At 50.8% G+C, this 17,439-nt stretch overlaps 1 protein-coding gene across 1 annotated transcript in view; it reads right to left on the reverse strand.

Annotated features, from left to right (window-relative positions):
• Window positions 1–14,826, reverse strand: part of LOC128269627 (telomerase-binding protein EST1A) — a 33,678-nt gene extending 18,852 nt beyond the window's left edge. Inside the window, exons 1-4 of the mRNA XM_053007017.1 lie at window positions 14,653–14,826; window positions 14,465–14,575; window positions 13,871–14,109; window positions 13,639–13,784 (exon numbers count right to left, since the gene is read on the reverse strand). Coding sequence (XP_052862977.1) covers window positions 13,639–13,784; window positions 13,871–14,109; window positions 14,465–14,575; window positions 14,653–14,826 — 670 coding nt within the window. The remainder of the gene's footprint in view (window positions 1–13,638; window positions 13,785–13,870; window positions 14,110–14,464; window positions 14,576–14,652) is intronic.
• Between the last annotated feature and the right edge of the window lie 2,613 nt (window positions 14,827–17,439).

Raw genomic sequence — 17,439 nt, forward strand, 5'->3', positions numbered from 1 at the left:
TGCGAATGAGCGTGCGCGCGCACACACAGGCAGCCGAAAGGCCTCTTCTTCTTGGACATTCCATTCGTTTATGGCTGGGGCTAGGGAAAAAAAAAACAGAAGAGCCTGGCGCCTGACGACTGCCGGCCGCCAGATACGAGGCCGCAGCAGCAGCAAAAGGATATATGCGGCGGTTAGGCGGCGGCGGGGGCGCTGCCGTCCCGCGCAAGAGGTTAACGATCACCCTCCCCATCTCGCCCGCCTTCTTGGCGCCCCACCACCACCACCACCACCAGCCTGCTGCTGCTGCTTGCATTCCTGATGATGACCACGGCCGGCGCCGGCCACGAGTTGCATTGTAATGCAATATTGCTATGCTGCATGCACAATAATGTGGAGCATAGCTGTCGTCGTCGTCGTCGTCGTCGTCATGTAAATGAGGCGACCGAAGGACCGAGGTACTGAGGGACGGACGGCGGGCGGAGCGATCGAGCGCTCTGCTTAATAATCACGGCCTCGAACGCTCCAGTTTATTCGCGCCCGCAACATGACGGAAAGGGGCAACAGGGAGAGGGGGGGGGTGGGAGGGTCTCCATACCCCCCGCCCCTCCCATTCCTGTCCTGCAACGTCCTCGCACATTCCTCGCTTCGGCCACGGCCCCGGAGGATCCCTCGGGGGATCGTTAATTGTTGGAAATCACACATTCGCAGACCCCGGACCCGGTGGTTGTTGCGGAAGGGTTCTAAGGGGAAGGAGGGGCGCCGATCGATCCAAAATTAGCCTCACTTGCAGATGCACGTCCTCAACCTGGTGGTGAGAGTAGAGAAGGAACTGACAGGAGTGATACTGATAGGAGTAGGACGGAACGACTGGTGCCCCAAGGATACACTGGATCTGACGCTGGGCATCTCCATTACTCGAATCAGAAGTTGAAACAAGTAGCCGATGGATTAGGCGGTTCTCCAGCACACTTGTTGGAGAGCTCACCAAGAATTGGAATTGACTTGAGGAACTTTGAGGAAACCCAAAGCAAGCCCCTTTTTGGGTCTGAATATCGCGTGCGGTCACCTGATCGCTTCATTTACATTTCCCAACTCCCGTTGCGGCAACCAGGACGCCCGACTACGTCCGGTCGTGGGGACTCCTAGAGAGGAATCCAGGGAGTAAGACAGGGACAGGCACAAGGCTACAAAACGTGTGCAAAGTCCACGGTCAAAACCAAAAACAGGAAAAAGGAAAAGTCCGAAGCCACAGGTCCATTTTTTCTTCAGGTCCATTCAGGCGTGTCCCAAAAATGGCGTGTTTAGCATACACAAAAACAAACGGACCCCTACCACATCTTGTTGGCGCTAAACAGCCTGACACCCACCAACCCAAACACGCCTCGTTTAACGCCTCGGTGGCGGTGGTTGACCATTTGCATAATATGTATGTTAATGTATGCGCATATCCCCCGCGTCGCACCGAATGTGCTAATGCCATTAATGGCGTGCGATGACACTCTCTTGTGCTTGGGCTTCTTCGCTCATCGGGGGCGTCCCGTGTTCCGTGTTCCGAGCGTGGAAGTGGAGCACCCCCCGGAGGAGCTAATGGGGAGCCCCGGGAGTCTGGTCTGGTCGAGATCGAATTTTGAAACCGAAGCCGATAGCCACCTGGTGTCAGATCCAGGCGTTTGACAAGCAATCATTTCCGGTCTCGAAGCGAAGCGAGACCCGCAATGCGGTCAGAATTACTGATCGGTATACCCGGGCCGCGGCCAGATGTCAAGGGCAACGGGCAAAGAAGCAGCCCGCAGCCTGCCAGCCAACCAGCCAGCCAGGTCTTCATAACCTCACATTAACCCACATTCGATTAGAACTTCGATGATTCGCCAACTTTGTGTTCCTTTCGGGTTTTCTTGGTACACACATGAGAAGAACGCTGCGATAAAAGGACATTACTCAATTATTAGCGTCACGATCCACGAACGCAAGCTCGACCACAAAAGGGATCACACTGCAGTGGAGGGACCTCAGGGACCTCAATGCTCGTGATCCGCACTATCCAGACAGACATACTTTGGGATTGGTCGGGTGGTGCAGATAAGCGAAAGAGAACAAGACCACCAAATTCATGGTGAATTCTGTGACCGAAAGTTCCCGTTCGTCTCGAGAGCTTTACCTATCTAATGTCAACCGTCATGCTCATGCTACGCAATCGGTAAAAGCTTTTTCCGAGCTGATTACACAGAACCGTTCGAGATGGATCGTCTGGATCCAAACCTGACGAAACCCGGACACTCGGAAAGGACGGCGTGCTCAGAACGATGTTTGACCCCGTGTGAAGGTGTGAAGGAACCGTTACCGTACACCCCCACCCAAAGGGCTGAACCCAACAGAGCTGCAGAAGGCGAATGGTGCGAATTGTATGAGTCGGCGCCCTTCGGTCAATCTCGGTGCGCGTTCGAGCTGGCCAAAGGGCCAAGCCGACTGAGGCGAACTAACTTTGAATAGCGGAAACGTAGAAAATAGTTGGCGGTCAACACACTCGGTCGGAAAAAATCTTCAACTAATTATCGACCGCCGAGACTTCGTCGTGCCTTTTTGTTGCTTTGACTTTGTTGACGTATGCTCGTTTGTTGCCATTTCTTCACAGCACACACACGCGAGCTGAGCATACTGAGTGGCGCGGAAGAAATTGCACTTCGATACCACCCACCCACACGGTGGCGGTAAGGGCCCCTCATCTCACCATCCCAGTATTTGTGCCCGTGAGTATTTAGCTTCAGGCAAACATAAACATCGAGGGCATCTAACACCTTCCCGCATCTCCAGGAGGAGAGCCTCCTGGATTCACCTGCATTGACCTGATCATCACCTGCCCCGGGGCAATGCAGAATAACATAACATCGTTGCGCAAACCTCGTTTTGGACTAATAGCACATCCTGGTCCGCGTAAAAAAAATCCGCGACATTATTGCGACATGCGACAAATTGGAAAGTTCGCAAAAGCTCGGACCAAAAACAGAGCCACAAAGTCGGGTATTTCCTGCGAACGCTTGACCAAACCACCAATTCGGCGCCACAACCCAGAGTTTATCCAATTACAACTTAAAATTTAATACTGGACAACTACTGGACTGGACTGGACTGGGTAGTACTGGACAACTGGACTAAACTTTTTGACGAATGAAGCAAACCACCACCAGAATACCTCCGTGGCTGCAATCCACGGCGTAGCTTATTGCCCAAGTGAGTAGACAAGAGTGGTAGTCGAGTAGACCAATGCCTAGGACCCCTAGGAGACAAAGATAGATGGAACCTACCCAGAGTTTTCTTCCGTTTTTGACACTTGTCTGGCACTAGAAAAACTGTCAACAATCTGTCGCGGCAAGTTTTAGAGTTGTTGCCCTATGCAAGTGTAATAAAACTTCTACAGGAATTTCAGGGGAACGCTGTGGTTTGGACACGATTTGGTCGTAGCTCCGCAACCTCCGAGGCCGTGGCTCGCGCAAAACTTCCATCGGGATCTGGGTTCGCCCAACACCGGGCGGTCCCCGCGAGGGAGCCCTGACCTGAGAGACACCTGAGCGATGGCAGTGCAATTTCAATCGCACATCAATTTCCGAGGCAGATTCAGCAGAAAACATCAATTTCCCAGAGGCCAGAACGCCGCCGTTCTCGCGCGCGTCCTCACCAAGCCGGGCCCCGGGAGTGTGTATTTATAGATTCCTTACGTTGCAAACCCCCCCTTCTTGATGCCCTGAAGAGATCCGCCCATCCGGCTGGAGCCGGTGAGATAACGGTGCTAAATACTAGATTCGCCGACACCGCCGCCGTCCGGTCCCCGAGGAGAGCCTCCGACCGACCGACCGACCGACAACCCCGAGAGACTTGGGGCCCCATCTCAAGCATCACCGCGCGTGACGACCCTGCGAAGAAGACCTGGAGCCGGCGAAGACGGTGGCGGCGGAGCTCTCGGATCCCGGCGGCTTCTCTTGTGCTACCATCCTGGGCCAGAAGTGCCTGGGCAGAAAAGACGCGCTCGGTAATATTAGGTCGTGTCAAAAGCTTCGCGGCAAAGCTGGGCAAGACGACCAAGCGTCAAGCAGAAGGTGGCGATCGACTTGACTTCCACCATCGACGCACTTCATTCTGGAAGCTGTTCCATTCATTTAGTAAATACTTTGACATTTGCGAACTGGGCTACGCTACGTGCTCGATATTTTGCGCCTCCGCGATCTTCGGCATCGGAAACACTTGATGGAACCCTCAGTCTCTAGTACTGGAGCCCAGGACTTTCGGGGCGACCTAGAAGCCCAACACGCTGCCCAGCCGACTGGGCCTGGGCTGCTCTAAATTTAGAACCCAACACACACTTGAGGGCAAAATTGATGACATACTGCTGGCGATTTATTTATTTCTGTAAACCCCCGAGGGAGGAGCAGGCTGGCAGGCAGGCAGGCAGTCAGGCGGCGTCGTAAACCTGTTCCGCAGATCCTGATCGAGTCATATTATATCAGCCCCCAGCCCCCAGCCGTCCAGCCGGCCACCCGACTCGCGCCTCGCGCCACCACCCCACATTCCGCTAACCGGTTTCGGGGTGTGTTGGGAGAGGTACTTTTCTTTCTTTCAGCTGTCTGCCGGGGCTCTTGCTCCCATCCGCGTCGTGTTCCGCGCGCGCGCGCGGTAGTTATTAGTAAGTTAGTTAATTTACATTACCGCACACAACCATTTGTGCAGAGTATGCAGAGTGTGCAGGGCGCCTTCCTTTCTTTTGCTGACGCAGCAGGTGGGGCGGTGGCGGTGCGGTGGCGCCCGGCGTCCGGTGCGGTCTACAGCAGCACGGTTCTTGGATCGAGAGCCCCCCCCGTACCTTTATTGCTAGACTTTATTGCTCCACCCTTACAAAAAGGGGCAATGGAAGGAGATCAGGACACATGGAACTGAAACTGTGTTACAATTATCCTGCCAGTGACTTTACAGTGACAAGTAGTTCAAAAAAAAATGGATAACTATTATTGAATGGGCACAGGTACAGTGTTTTGAAAGATCTGCGGGTTGTGAAGTTCTCCAAACAGCTAAATGCCTGACCAGCCTTTTGACTGACATTTTGATCCCCAAACCCCATCAAGGGTCGAGGTGATAGAGAGAAGAAAATGAAGCAGGATTTGCAGGAACAAACACAACAACACAGACCTGCCGTCATCATCAGGGTCAGATACATAGTGACACACTGGGTATCGAGACCAACAGAGAATTGGAGGGCCAAAGACCAAAGACCAAACCAACACCCAAGGTCTCCAAGGTCTCCGTTTTAAGCAACAATCACTTCATTCGAGCGAAATTTCTTACCGGTGAGCACCTTTTTTCTGAGGTGTTGCAAGCAATTCGAAGTCCTTAACACATGTACAGGGTGATCCAGCAAGTGTTCTGTTTTTGAACTACCGATTACTTGTCATTTAAGATGTCAATGTTCATTCTGAAAACATTGTTTATATTTAGTATACACTTTAACCTTGACGAAATAAGACGCTATACGCTTGCAAAAAAACTGGGAAATATTTAAAAAAAATTTTGGTTTCGTAGTCAAAAGCAACTTTTCATTGAAGCTCATTTCCACCTCGTTGTCCTCATGTTAATAAGCAGTATTGTGGGTTTCGTGCTGATTTTGGCCGATGTGTTCGGCGTCGGCGAAATGAAAGCTGACAACTTGGACTTTGGGATTTGGTTTCAACAGGACGGCGCTACGTGCCATACAGCGAGAGCTAAAATCAAACAAACCAGCAACTATTGACCCAAATTCAAGTTGCTATTACCGAAATAGGACCAGATACAATCGAGAATGTACTCAAAAATTGGTCAACCGAATGGGCTACAGCCAAGCCAATTGTAGTGAACGTTTGACCCCAACATTGTTTTACATTTAAAAAATTTAGGAATCAACCTTTAAAAAAAAAGGTCAAGCATCGAAAAATATTAAGCCGTTTTTGTTCCGTAACCAAATGAAAAAGAGAACACTTGCTGGATCACCCTGTAGTTTTGCCAATGCTTTTGATTGATTTGTCTTGTTTTTGTTTCTGTCTGTTCCATATGCGATCGTTTCCTAGTTAACGAGCACGTTTGAAGTCAGTATTCCATCGTTTTGTTTTATTGTTGTGTCTGATGGAGCGAACGCTATTTCCGGTCATCAAGAAGCGGCGTAAAATTAAAAAACCGAAATTGTGTTTGATTCATTTTTATAAAAAAGCAACAAAAGCAGAATGTCGTAAATTGTGCTAAGTTCGGGACTTTTCGCCCCATGTGTGTTGTGCACCACCCCGCAACAACCATAAGCGGATCCAGGAACGCGTTGAGCGCGTCGAGCGAGATGTACAGCGAACAATTTGAGGTCAATGTGCCACGAGCGTTGGACCGGTGACCCCACCGACAGAGCATAAATGCGGGGGGGGGGGGGATTGTACCTTTCCCAAAACAACAACAAAACACGCCACAAGACACGCGCGCATGTTCGGGTGGGGAAGGGTGTGTCCGCCCCCCACCCGGGGCAGTGCATCTTTTTCGAGTGCCGCACGTATCGATGAGAGACGACAAAGTAACCAGCCACAAGCAGGAGATTGTGTAATACTCCTCCTGCTCCTGCTGCTGCTGAGCCCAGCCCCAGCGTCACTGCCCCGTCACAGGACCCCACTGCCGCCGGCCGCACCGTTTTCCTCGCCGTCGCCATGCACTGACCGCGGTCAATAATCGGAAGTTCAAGGATAGAAAGAAAAAAAACGAACGCAAACGATGCACTGACCGCCAACGAGGCGCTATGAGGCGCACAGAGAGACCACCTGGCTCTTCCTCACCCCCCCACCCCCCGGGGGGAGGGTGGGGGGGGGGGGGGCCGCATTCCACCAGCGCACCTGCGATGGGACCCCGGGCGCGCGGTCGGTTGGTCGTGTGGATGGTGTAATCGCCGCTGAGACGTGACTTAAGCGTAATAAGTCTCCCGCGACCCCGCCGCAGCCGCTGCCCAGCATCCGGGGCGCCTTCGACTGGATGACCGCGCGTCCCCCCCCGCGGTGGTGGTCCCGAGAGAAAATCGAACTGCGAAATTGGAAAAAAGGCAAAAAGGCGCCGGGAAGCAAGAAAAAGAAACCGGTTCGACTGGGCTGGCTGCAGGCAGGCGGGCGGGCGGACTGGGCGGTGCGGTTGGGTTCTGTTCGGACCCGCGCCCGCCCCGGTGCAGCCCAACAAGGACCCGTCCGGGCTGGGCTCCCCAAGGGTCCGCCGGCCGAACGGAAGCCAATACTGGTTTCTCGCGCTGGCAGAGAGCTGACGTCGGAATCGGAAGGCGCGCCAGAGAAAAGGCCGGAGACTCGCCGGAGGCTGCACCAAACTTTGTTTTGGCCGCCCCCGTTCCCCCAGGACCCCCCAGCTTTACTACTTGACTACTGCTGGTCTGCTGGAACTAGGTACTTGTGAGGAAAGTCGTTGAGGAGTCGAGGCGCACTCGACACTCGACAAGTCATACGCGAAGGATGCTTCTAAAACGCCGACACGCCGGAACAACAAGGCGAACAGGAGCATCGTAAAAAAATATGTAAGTGTCATTCTCGAAAACAAAATAATAAACCGGTTTTCCAGTAGTGTACGGTAAACTGACGAGTTTTGTTACCAATAAAGGACACTGGCGAAATTTGAAGCAGAAGCTGTTGAAGCGCGTCGTCGTGCTTGTCGTGGCAGCTCACAGGCTGTAAGCAGTCAAAAATCATGTGCGAGACAGTTTCGGCAATTGAAAAGTAATTACCCGTCGACCGAAACGACAACGACACACGTCCCGGTGACGCGAGAGGAAACCAACGAAATCACCGGCTGGCAATGAAAAATTGGTTAGAAATAGACGGACTGGACGGACTCACCGGGCATCCCGAAAACCTCCCCTTCGCTATCTGGGACACGGTACCACGGGTACAGAGGCTCCAGTCCGGACAAAATGTTGTGTTGCGAAACTTCCCCCGAAAGTGCCCGAAAGAGGGAACGAAACAATCCTTTTCCCCTATCGCGATAAACGCGATATTTCCATCGCGTAAAAAGCCCGCCAAGGATAAGGCGTTTTCCAGCAAGCTCTCTGCTTGCTGGCCCCCAGCCCCCCCCAATGTCGGTAATCAGTCCTCATCAGTCGCGGACTTGCCCCAGGTAGAGGCGCGCAATCATAAGCAGCGAACAAGGACCAGGATAGCCAAAAGGCGCCAGGGTGGCCGCCTCGCGTCCAGATTGCTTCTCGTGGCTTTTGGGACGAAAGAAGCTCCGTGATCAGAAGCTCCTCTCTAATGATAATAACGGCACGGGAAAGGGCTGGTGAGAGCGGGGTAGAAAGAGAGAGAAAGCAAGGCAATTGTCGAGGCACGAAGAAGGAGAATGGAAAGAACGCAAACGCAAGCCCATTCTCCGGGTCTACCAGGAGGTCCACCACACACAAACACACACACACACACATACTGGACACATTGGCATGGCGCACTGCGCACCCCTTTCCCAACCCCGACCGGACCGGGAAGGACCGCGTATCTCGAGCGAGCGAGCGAGCGCAGCCGCCTCGTTCGCGTGTAACCTTCGCGTGATCGCGCACAACCCGCGAGCCGGCAAATCGCACGCGCCAGATCGCCAAAGCTCTAAAAAAAAAGAAAGAAAAAAAAAATTAAACAAACGCAACCCTCCGCGGCCCGATTCTGCCTCGAAACGAGCGAAAGACTTCGCCGGCCGCCGGTGAAGCGACGAACCTCTGTGGTGTGTGACGAACCCGGGAATGGAGACCTTCAGCGCGTTATCGTCATCCGAAATTCCCGGGGTTTTCTATATGCATTCCCTATGCGCGTGGGTGGTATGAAAAGTTTTCGGCCCAAGACGCGCGACATTTTCGACCTTGTAATGCTACACACTTCCCTGCGGCCCTCATCATGCTCCGTCTAACCCGGTCTAAATAGTACTGGAAAAAGGGGGAACCTTCGCGCTTCCAAAAAAAAAAAGATTCACGTAGCTAATCGCCTCTTTATTTGACGAAAATCTACGACGACGACGACGACGACGAAGGATATCGAGAGATGAGAGATCACCGCGCTGTTCATGAAAACCCATACTGGGAATTAAGCCGAAAGGAAGGAAGGTAGGCCACAAAAAAAAGGCTCGACGATATGGTTGCACTTGCGAACATTGCGACGAGGACGACCAATGCCAATGATCAAGCATAACAAAATATGCATTTTTCGTTACTTTAAGGTTTTTAAACGCCTGAGCTATGCAATCTGCATTACACGAAAATGTTTAACATGGATAATCTTCTGAAACTGTCGGAATTCTGATAAAAAGCTAATGCCTTATGAGTGTTATAAAGGATATGAAATGATCGAAGAGTAACACTTTTCAGACCACCAACCCCACAATAGCAACTCCCAAAGCAGCCAAATAGCAGCCAAAAGCCGCGCTGACCTTGGCCGCGCAAAGGCCCCACAAATGCGTAGCGAATGGCGTGCAGCGGCGGCGGCGGCGGCGGCGGGCCAGGGCCAATTTGTCGATGATGTCGACCGCTCGCCACCTTGCCACCCCAGCCACCCGGGGGAGAAAGATGTGTTACGGAAGATACCACACAACAAATCGATTTAAAAGTTCGCTCTGCTTGCCGTGTTTTTTTTTTTTGCATGTGTGTGTAGTGCAGTGAAGTGCACTTTTCCAAAGGGCGGGGGGTTAAAAACCCTTGCGCGGCCAAACATCAACAGGAGGAGGAACCGACCCGAGCCCCCGGACCGCTCGAGCTCGCGAAGCCTTCGTTCTTTGTTCGCCGCGGAACAAAACGAAATCCGCGACGATAAATTTGGCACATTAACTTGGCATCCCGCGCGTGTGTGTGTGTGTGTGTGTGTGGTGGAGATCGGATGCAGCTCGTTTTCCAAGCCGGGCTCTGCTCCAGGGCGGGCACATAATTTTGCATTCCGCAGATCTGATAAATCTTTGTTCAAGATCTGGGGGAGGAGGCCCGCCGAGGGGGGCGTGCGTTGGGCGTATGTGTGTGCCGCCCACCGAGACATTCCGTTCTCCGCTCCCTAGAAGTGCTGCCGGGGGGGGCAGTGTACAATTTACGGGGCCGCAAGTCGCGTATTTTTCGGGGTACATAGGAATCTGAAGACGGCCGAAGCGAGATCGACCAAATAGAATCAGCCGACTGCTTGCTTTACAGCGCACTGACCCGCCCTTTGACGGGGGGGGGGGAGGTGGTACGCCAAGCGGGCAGCGGCGGAATTCCTAGAATAGAATGCCCTGCTCGGTGAGCCCTCTGAGTCCGTAGCGTAGTGCCCTGGTTGTGAATCGCTGGCGCACCCCGAGGAGGGAACAACTTGGTGACTGGGTGCGGAGGATGGGGATGCTTGGGTGCGAATTTTCCAACCCGCGCACCACTCTCTGGGCGCCGCCTGGCCAATGGCCTCTCTATTGCAATCTGAGCTGCGGAAAGCTCTGCGACGACGACGAGTGTGTGCGTGCGTGCGTGTGTGTGTAGTGAAGAAAAACGAAGGAACCGCGCACCGCAGAGCGTGTGTATGTGTATGCGTACGCATAGCGGGCTTCATAATTATCATGTGCGTGCATCTTCGCGCAAGGCATGTGGCATTGGAAGCGCATCTCGCTGCACTCTGCCCGTGTGGATTGGAGGCGACAGGACAGGGGTCAGTGTGCAGAGGGTCGCAGCAAGTGGTGCGGAAGGTGCAACCCCCCGCGCGCTGTATTAGCGCCGCCATAACGCGCGGCCACCGTCGGCCAGTCGACAAGACCCCGCGCTCTCGCTCTCGCTCACTCTCTCTCTCTCTCTCAAATGGTCTGCTGGGTGGATGGGAAGGAGCGGGAGGGGAAGGGCGTTCTCGCGGCGAAGTTCGAAGACCTCGAACTCGCGAGCCCGGGCTCTCCTCTCGGGCACTCGGTTCCACGTTCTTCGTTATGATGACGGCGAAAAAGTCCTTACCGCGGAGATAACGTAACAAGTAACGAGAAGGAGAGAAATGTGAGAGAGAGGGGCGGGGGGGTACGGGGAGCAAAGAAAAAAGTCGGAGCCCGATTGTGACAATTTAGTGGCACCGCCAGGGTTACCGTTTATGCTCTTCTCCACATTTTGCTGCATTTGTTGTCTAGGGCGACGCAAGGTGAGAAGATGGCACAAGGTAACAAGGCACAGGGGGTCTATGGCACAAGATGACAAGAAATTTCACTGACCGAAACTGTTGACCGATTTGATCATCGGATGAAAGGCAACGAAATAAAACCATTTGATTTTCAGGCGACTAATTATTGGATCATCGATGAATTCCATATAGGAGAGTCTATGAAATGATTGAGTAACAAGCACTGTTAAGAGACCTACGGCGTTAAACCGTTATCCGTTAAGGCTACGTGTGGATGACGCGGTGCGTTCTCCGGCTTTGAAATGATCCCCAATCAAGCAAAAGCCGCAATTTCATTTCAAATTATGTCAACTCTAAGCAGACGGTGTCGCTGTTTCTATCACCATCATCACCGACATTATTCCACCACTTTTACTACTCCTCCTCCTACTCCTACTCCTTACCATGCACGCGTGTGCACACTGCACTAAAGCTTTCCAACACTCTGCTCAACAACAGCGAAGAATAATGCACGGCACGCGTCATCGATGCTATCGGGCGCTAGTCGACAACGCATGAACTACGCTGCAAAGATCTCGAATGAAGGGGTCGAGTCGACGGAAGAGAAAACTTTGCCCGAGCCGAGTAAATGTGATGTATAAAAATATTGCACAGTGAGTAAAGTTGATCAAACATCGCGAAAAGTACGCGTCGAAATGTTACGTAACTTTGAAACTCCACAAAAAGACAGGACACTTTGGAGAGCTGATCGGGCAGGAAAAATCCAACCAAATGTTTCAAGAGATGTTGAAGGCGAAGGCGCCTGCATTACCGGGGATCCGCGATGGTCCGCCGTACGCCGGCGTCATCCAGTCACAGGTTTGGTCCGCGGTGAAATCGAATTACCGCGCAAATGGGTACCGCGGCAGCAGGAATTATTTTGGCAAAATAGGTCAAGCTCCGCGAGAACAAACGAGACCGGCATCGGTGATCGGGGTGAAGCCCGAGGAACAGGAAGTTGCCTCCCGGAATGCGCGATTATGCGCGCCGAGCGTGCTCCAGTTGTCCAGTGTCCGCACGATGCAGCAACGTGCTGCAATGTGGGTTCGGCAGACGGGCCATCGAGCCAGGTATTCCTCGACGGGTTTTCGAAAACCGCCGAAAAGTGGCGGTGCCTCATAGCCGATTGCCTAATAATGTAGGCCGAACGCCGTACGCAAAGTAGGCACGCAAAAGTCCAGGGTTTGAATGTGACGGATGGCGGTGAGTGTTGAATAATGATTAGCAATCGCTGGTCGGTGTGGTGAAACGATATCGGCTGTGTGCCTCTTCGCGCTCTCGCGCCATATCTCTTAGCGCTCAAGATGGGCCTTAAGGCCAATCCATCTTCGACCGGAGAGACCACCACGAATCCTTCACAGCCCTTCCTGCTACCTAGACCGCACGGGCGCGCATGCAGTAACCACGCTTGAGACCCGAGATCTCTCAAACTACCCTAGGTGAAGACGCTGGCGCACACCGAACAATCGTCCACAGGCCGCACGTTGAAGTCGCGCACTAGGGCCGTGTTTCACACAATGCCACTTGCCACAGAAACTCCCACTGCACTCCAACAGAGCGCGCACACTAATTGCTTTGCAGTGTGTTTCAATGTGCGAATGTCAATCAGTATCGTACGTCAATTGCACACTGTATGTGCATATTAAGAAATTGTTATTCCGCCTTAAAATTAGACCACAACCACCACGAGCATCGGCTAGCTGCCTACCACAACGTCCAGCAGCAAGACTGACAGAAGATACTGAATGCTGTTTGAGATGAAAATGTGCTGTTTGGGCACGAAACAGTTTTAAATTAAATCGTGTTTGGTAGATCTTGTGGCCCGTTTGCCACAAAGCATGTACATACATCCTCATATTCATCATCATCATCTTAATAGAAGTTTAAGAGAGAGACAAATATGATATGAGTAATTTGAATCGAATTCTTCGGCGCTATTTCACGAGCTACTACCCATAAGCCACATTCACCAGCTCCACTTACGGTTAAGTCCGAAGTTCAAGACTCTCCACCTAGATGGATCAAAGGATCTCCACCTAGATGGATCAGATCGAAGGATCAAAAACAAATCATTCGCGACAGTAACTTTCCCCTTCTATGAATACATCACAACGGATCGGAAGATCGGAACACTCTCGTCTCGTTAGTTCGAATCAGTTTCCGTTTCCCTTTTCATGCACAGCCTTGACGTACGCCGCGAGATACGGATACGGCACCATCCAATAGTGAGCAGGCCGAGAGCCTATGACTAATATGCAACCGGATTGCTTGGACATTGATGATTATATAAGGCGATATAAAGGGGCGAACGTTGAAAACCTAAACTCCGGGTCAATCACAAACTAAACAATCCAAAAGAAGGCCGACAGAAGAAGAGTCTCTGCACATATGATATGGCGTTGTGTACCTGAACCGCCATGGCCAAATACAAATGAGCTGAAAATCTTGAGCCTGATATTTGTAACTACTATAAAGGGGATTCTCCTACCTTTCACCTGCAGCAGCTCGGTGGCGAACACGAACATTGATACCAGCTGCACGTAATGACGACTGTAGATGGAGCTCGGTGAGCACTGCACCAGAACCCGTAACTCGCACAGCATCCCAGATACACACTGGTGGAAGGAATCCATACTACAAAGAGGAAAAATCAAATCATAGAAACGAAGCTAGTGTCCGTGAGAATACGGAGCCCATCACGTATTCGTGTGGCAACTTACCCCTTTCTATTAACCAGCTTGCCGAGCGTGTGTATAAAGGATAGGACCAAATCATCGTACACATTAGAATCCTTACTGCGCAGCTCCTGCTCCTCATTTGCGTGACCCTCTGCGTTAGGTTGCCGCAGAGAGGGGCGGAGCAAGGGTTTTTTGCTGTCTGGGGGAATCCATATTTCACGCCGGGAAACCCCAGCGATATAGCGTCCAGCTTTCAGCAGTCTGGCCTGCCGCAGTTCTACCTGTAGATTGCGCAGATTACGTTCATATTGTTTATTGCTAGCTGGACAGAGCCAAACAGAGCAGCATTATTATCGTTTTCCCAGTTGGAAATATAAACAAAACATAAAACTGATCACTGCGATACGAATAGTCTGTGACACCGTTGCCACTAAATATCACATACTCACAGCCATACTCAACAATAGCTTATGCTATTGAACAGTCCGAGATTTATTAAGTTAGCGTTTGTGGAAGTGAGTGAGAATGTGGGAAAGGCGTGAGATAGGAGTGGGAAATATTAACGAAAAAAAAAACGGTTCCAACATGGTTTGGAAACGTACGAAAGCATTACGAAGGGCTGTGCGAAATGCTCACCTTGTTCTTCGATACGTCAAAAATGTGCATGAGAGTTTTCATGGTTGCGTCGTATGGGGTGGAGGACATCAAATTGCGCATATTGAAATAAATGACATCCAATGTGTGTTTCTGAAAAAAAAAAGCAGCAGAAACATATAGATCACCAATAGATAGAATCGCAACGAAACAACCGAGACGGCATTTACCCGACGCATAGCGATTATTGCCAATTGGTTGAATGCCCTTCCTTTGTTTGGGGAGATTCGCTGAGCCACCTTGTACCATCGCTGTGCTTCATCGAAATTTGTACTGTTGGTAAACTCACTCTTATAGCGTGCTAGATCACCGACAAACACACACAATTTGTAAGCTTCTTCCATGCTCGGCCAATACTTTCTACGATCTAAGTCCGCGACGTCGCCATCGTCAAACCGTAAAGCATAGCGCTTCTCAATTTTTCTAACAAGTCTCTTGAACTCTTTCATGCCAATTTTGATAAGACTTTGCGTTCTCTCATGAAGCTTACTTTTGTCATCTTCATTGTTATCACCGGATGCCATCCGTGCGCGTAATTCTACGATTCGATCATGGCAAACGAAATTCCAACAACGATTTACGATATCGACTTTGTGGGCGAACCAAATCTCCTCTATCAAAAGTTTCTCTAACAGTTGGAACACTTGGGCACGCACCTCCTCGAATTGGGTCCACATCCCAACAAAGACCCCGTTCTCCAACAGTGCTCGCATGTTGACCAAACATGATACTACCGTTGGCGCCAACTTTGGGTCTTTCAACCATTTTAATTGGTCTGGTTTCAAAGACGAGCACGGATTAAGAACACTGTGCGATTCATCATTGGTACGCTTTGCACCACCCGCAACGAGCGCGCCGCATTCCGGACGAACCTGCGGCTGCTCTATGATGATCGGGCGGGTTGGGTTTCGCGGATCATACAATGTTCTCTGTGTGCTGGTGCACGGCTCAGAGTTCGGATCCGGTTCAATCTCTTGTCCATCAGTTGTATGCGTAGGCCCCGTTGATGGGCGACTGTGCATTGCAGTGGACGGAGGTAGGAACAGCAACCCCGGAACTTTGTCTGGTTGAACATTCGATTCCATTTCAAGAACAAAACGCTGAAAAGAAAAATAACAAATAACATAAGCACAATAATAGATAATGTAAAAATGTGAAACGTGAGTGTTTTAAAAATGATTCACCCCCACCCCCGATCATGCCGTCAAACTCTCTACAAAGATAAGTATGTGGTCAACCGAAAGGTTACTTGGGTCCAGCTCTAGACGAAGCCACCATCCAGCTACTCCAAAGAATCCCTTTGTAGGGTAGTTGCGGATTGCGGACATAGAGCTGAGGAATAGCATTACCACAAGTCAAAGGTTCAAGTATGAACGAATTTCTTAACTCCGACAGATTTGCTTCAATTTGAATAACAAGCCCAAAATAGGAAGAGTAAACGCTCAAGTACTGCAGAACAGTTTATGTGTGGTTGGACGGATGCTTCTTTGGGTGGTTAATCAATCTCTGAAAAATGGTATTTTCCCGGCCTCATGGAAGGAGTCGATAGTTATCCCTATTCCCAAAGCGACAGGTACTACTAATGGGGACGAGTTTCGTCCCCTACAGTCCCCAACTAGGCGCCACCCCCAAACGACTCCGGCCAATAGGGATTTCATACCAAATATGACTCTCTTGCACTTTTAGGTTCCATACAAAATATGGCCAATCTCTCTTCGCTTAGTTCTTTGTTCGGCTGTCTATTGTCATCAACCAGGAACGTAGAAAGGAGCAAAGCTAGATGCCATGCTTCTGGAGAGTTTGCTCCGATGCCCCCTCTCACTGATTTTGTTATTATTGTTGCTGTTATCTATAGATAAATCCGTCCTTCTCAAACCTAGGCATCAGTTATTAAAACGATCGTACGATTACAAAATACGTTACAAATCATTTGACATTTAAAACAATATCACAGCTGTGCATAATAACATATGGAGCAGAACTGAGCTACCCACAACGGGGTGTCGAGTGCTCCCATAAAACATCGGATGAAATTGGGCTACCCGCTGGAATGCTGCTGGAATATTCCACAACAAAGTTGAAGCGTGTAAACAGGTATGCGCAAGAGGAAAATGAAAAGGATTTTAGGACAATCGAAAGTAAGCGTGACCCTGAACCTTTAAACCTGATCTTCTATAGAGCTTCTTGTCTGCATGTTGCTATCCAATCAGCTTACTGGACACAGTTTCTATGAACTTGATGAAAACCTTTTAAAGCGTGTTAAATTTTGTTTATCGTGTATCTTCTCTTTCCGGTAACCGCCAACCGCTTCTCGATAACTCCCTTTGTGTTAATGTAGACAATGTAACCAACCTCCAGCGGGAACATTTTTGGTATTATTCCGCTCCAAATTTGATGCATCGTAAATATGATCGATGATCGTACGATGACCTCTAGTATCCAGACGAACGAATTGCTGCTGAGCCTGAAGATGTCTGGCCGTGCCGCTGCAGCCGTGACAGGCGCAGCGAGAGAAACAGCGGCGAGCCGTGGCGGACGGCTGCAGCTTTGCAGAGGAATGCGAGGAACGTTCCAGACAACTCAGAGGAACGCGATACAAAGAAACATGGCTCAGTGTTGGGGCTGCTTGCTGCTGAGCAGCGGCTACCGGAAGCAACCCGGTACGGCACACTGGACCGGGCTGGGTCGTCCGATTGCGCCAAGCACTCAAGCTGACGCCTCTTTCTGCATCTCCGGCAATGCCACTACTATTTATACTTTATATTATCTTAATATTACACCCCGCCCGCGAATCAGACGCCTTGATAGCCCTAACTTTAGAATATTTTGCTTACCGGCACTTCCCTGGATGCTGTCCGAACTGTTTCTACTGATAAAATATGATGCAAAGATTCATTTGACATTTAAAAAGGTTGTCAAAATGTTGAGACGATCTGAGCTACGAACTGCTAGAAGAT

The sequence above is a fragment of the Anopheles cruzii genome, chromosome X (genome assembly GCF_943734635.1).
Source record: "Anopheles cruzii chromosome X, idAnoCruzAS_RS32_06, whole genome shotgun sequence".
Lineage (NCBI taxonomy): Eukaryota > Metazoa > Arthropoda > Insecta > Diptera > Culicidae > Anopheles > Anopheles cruzii.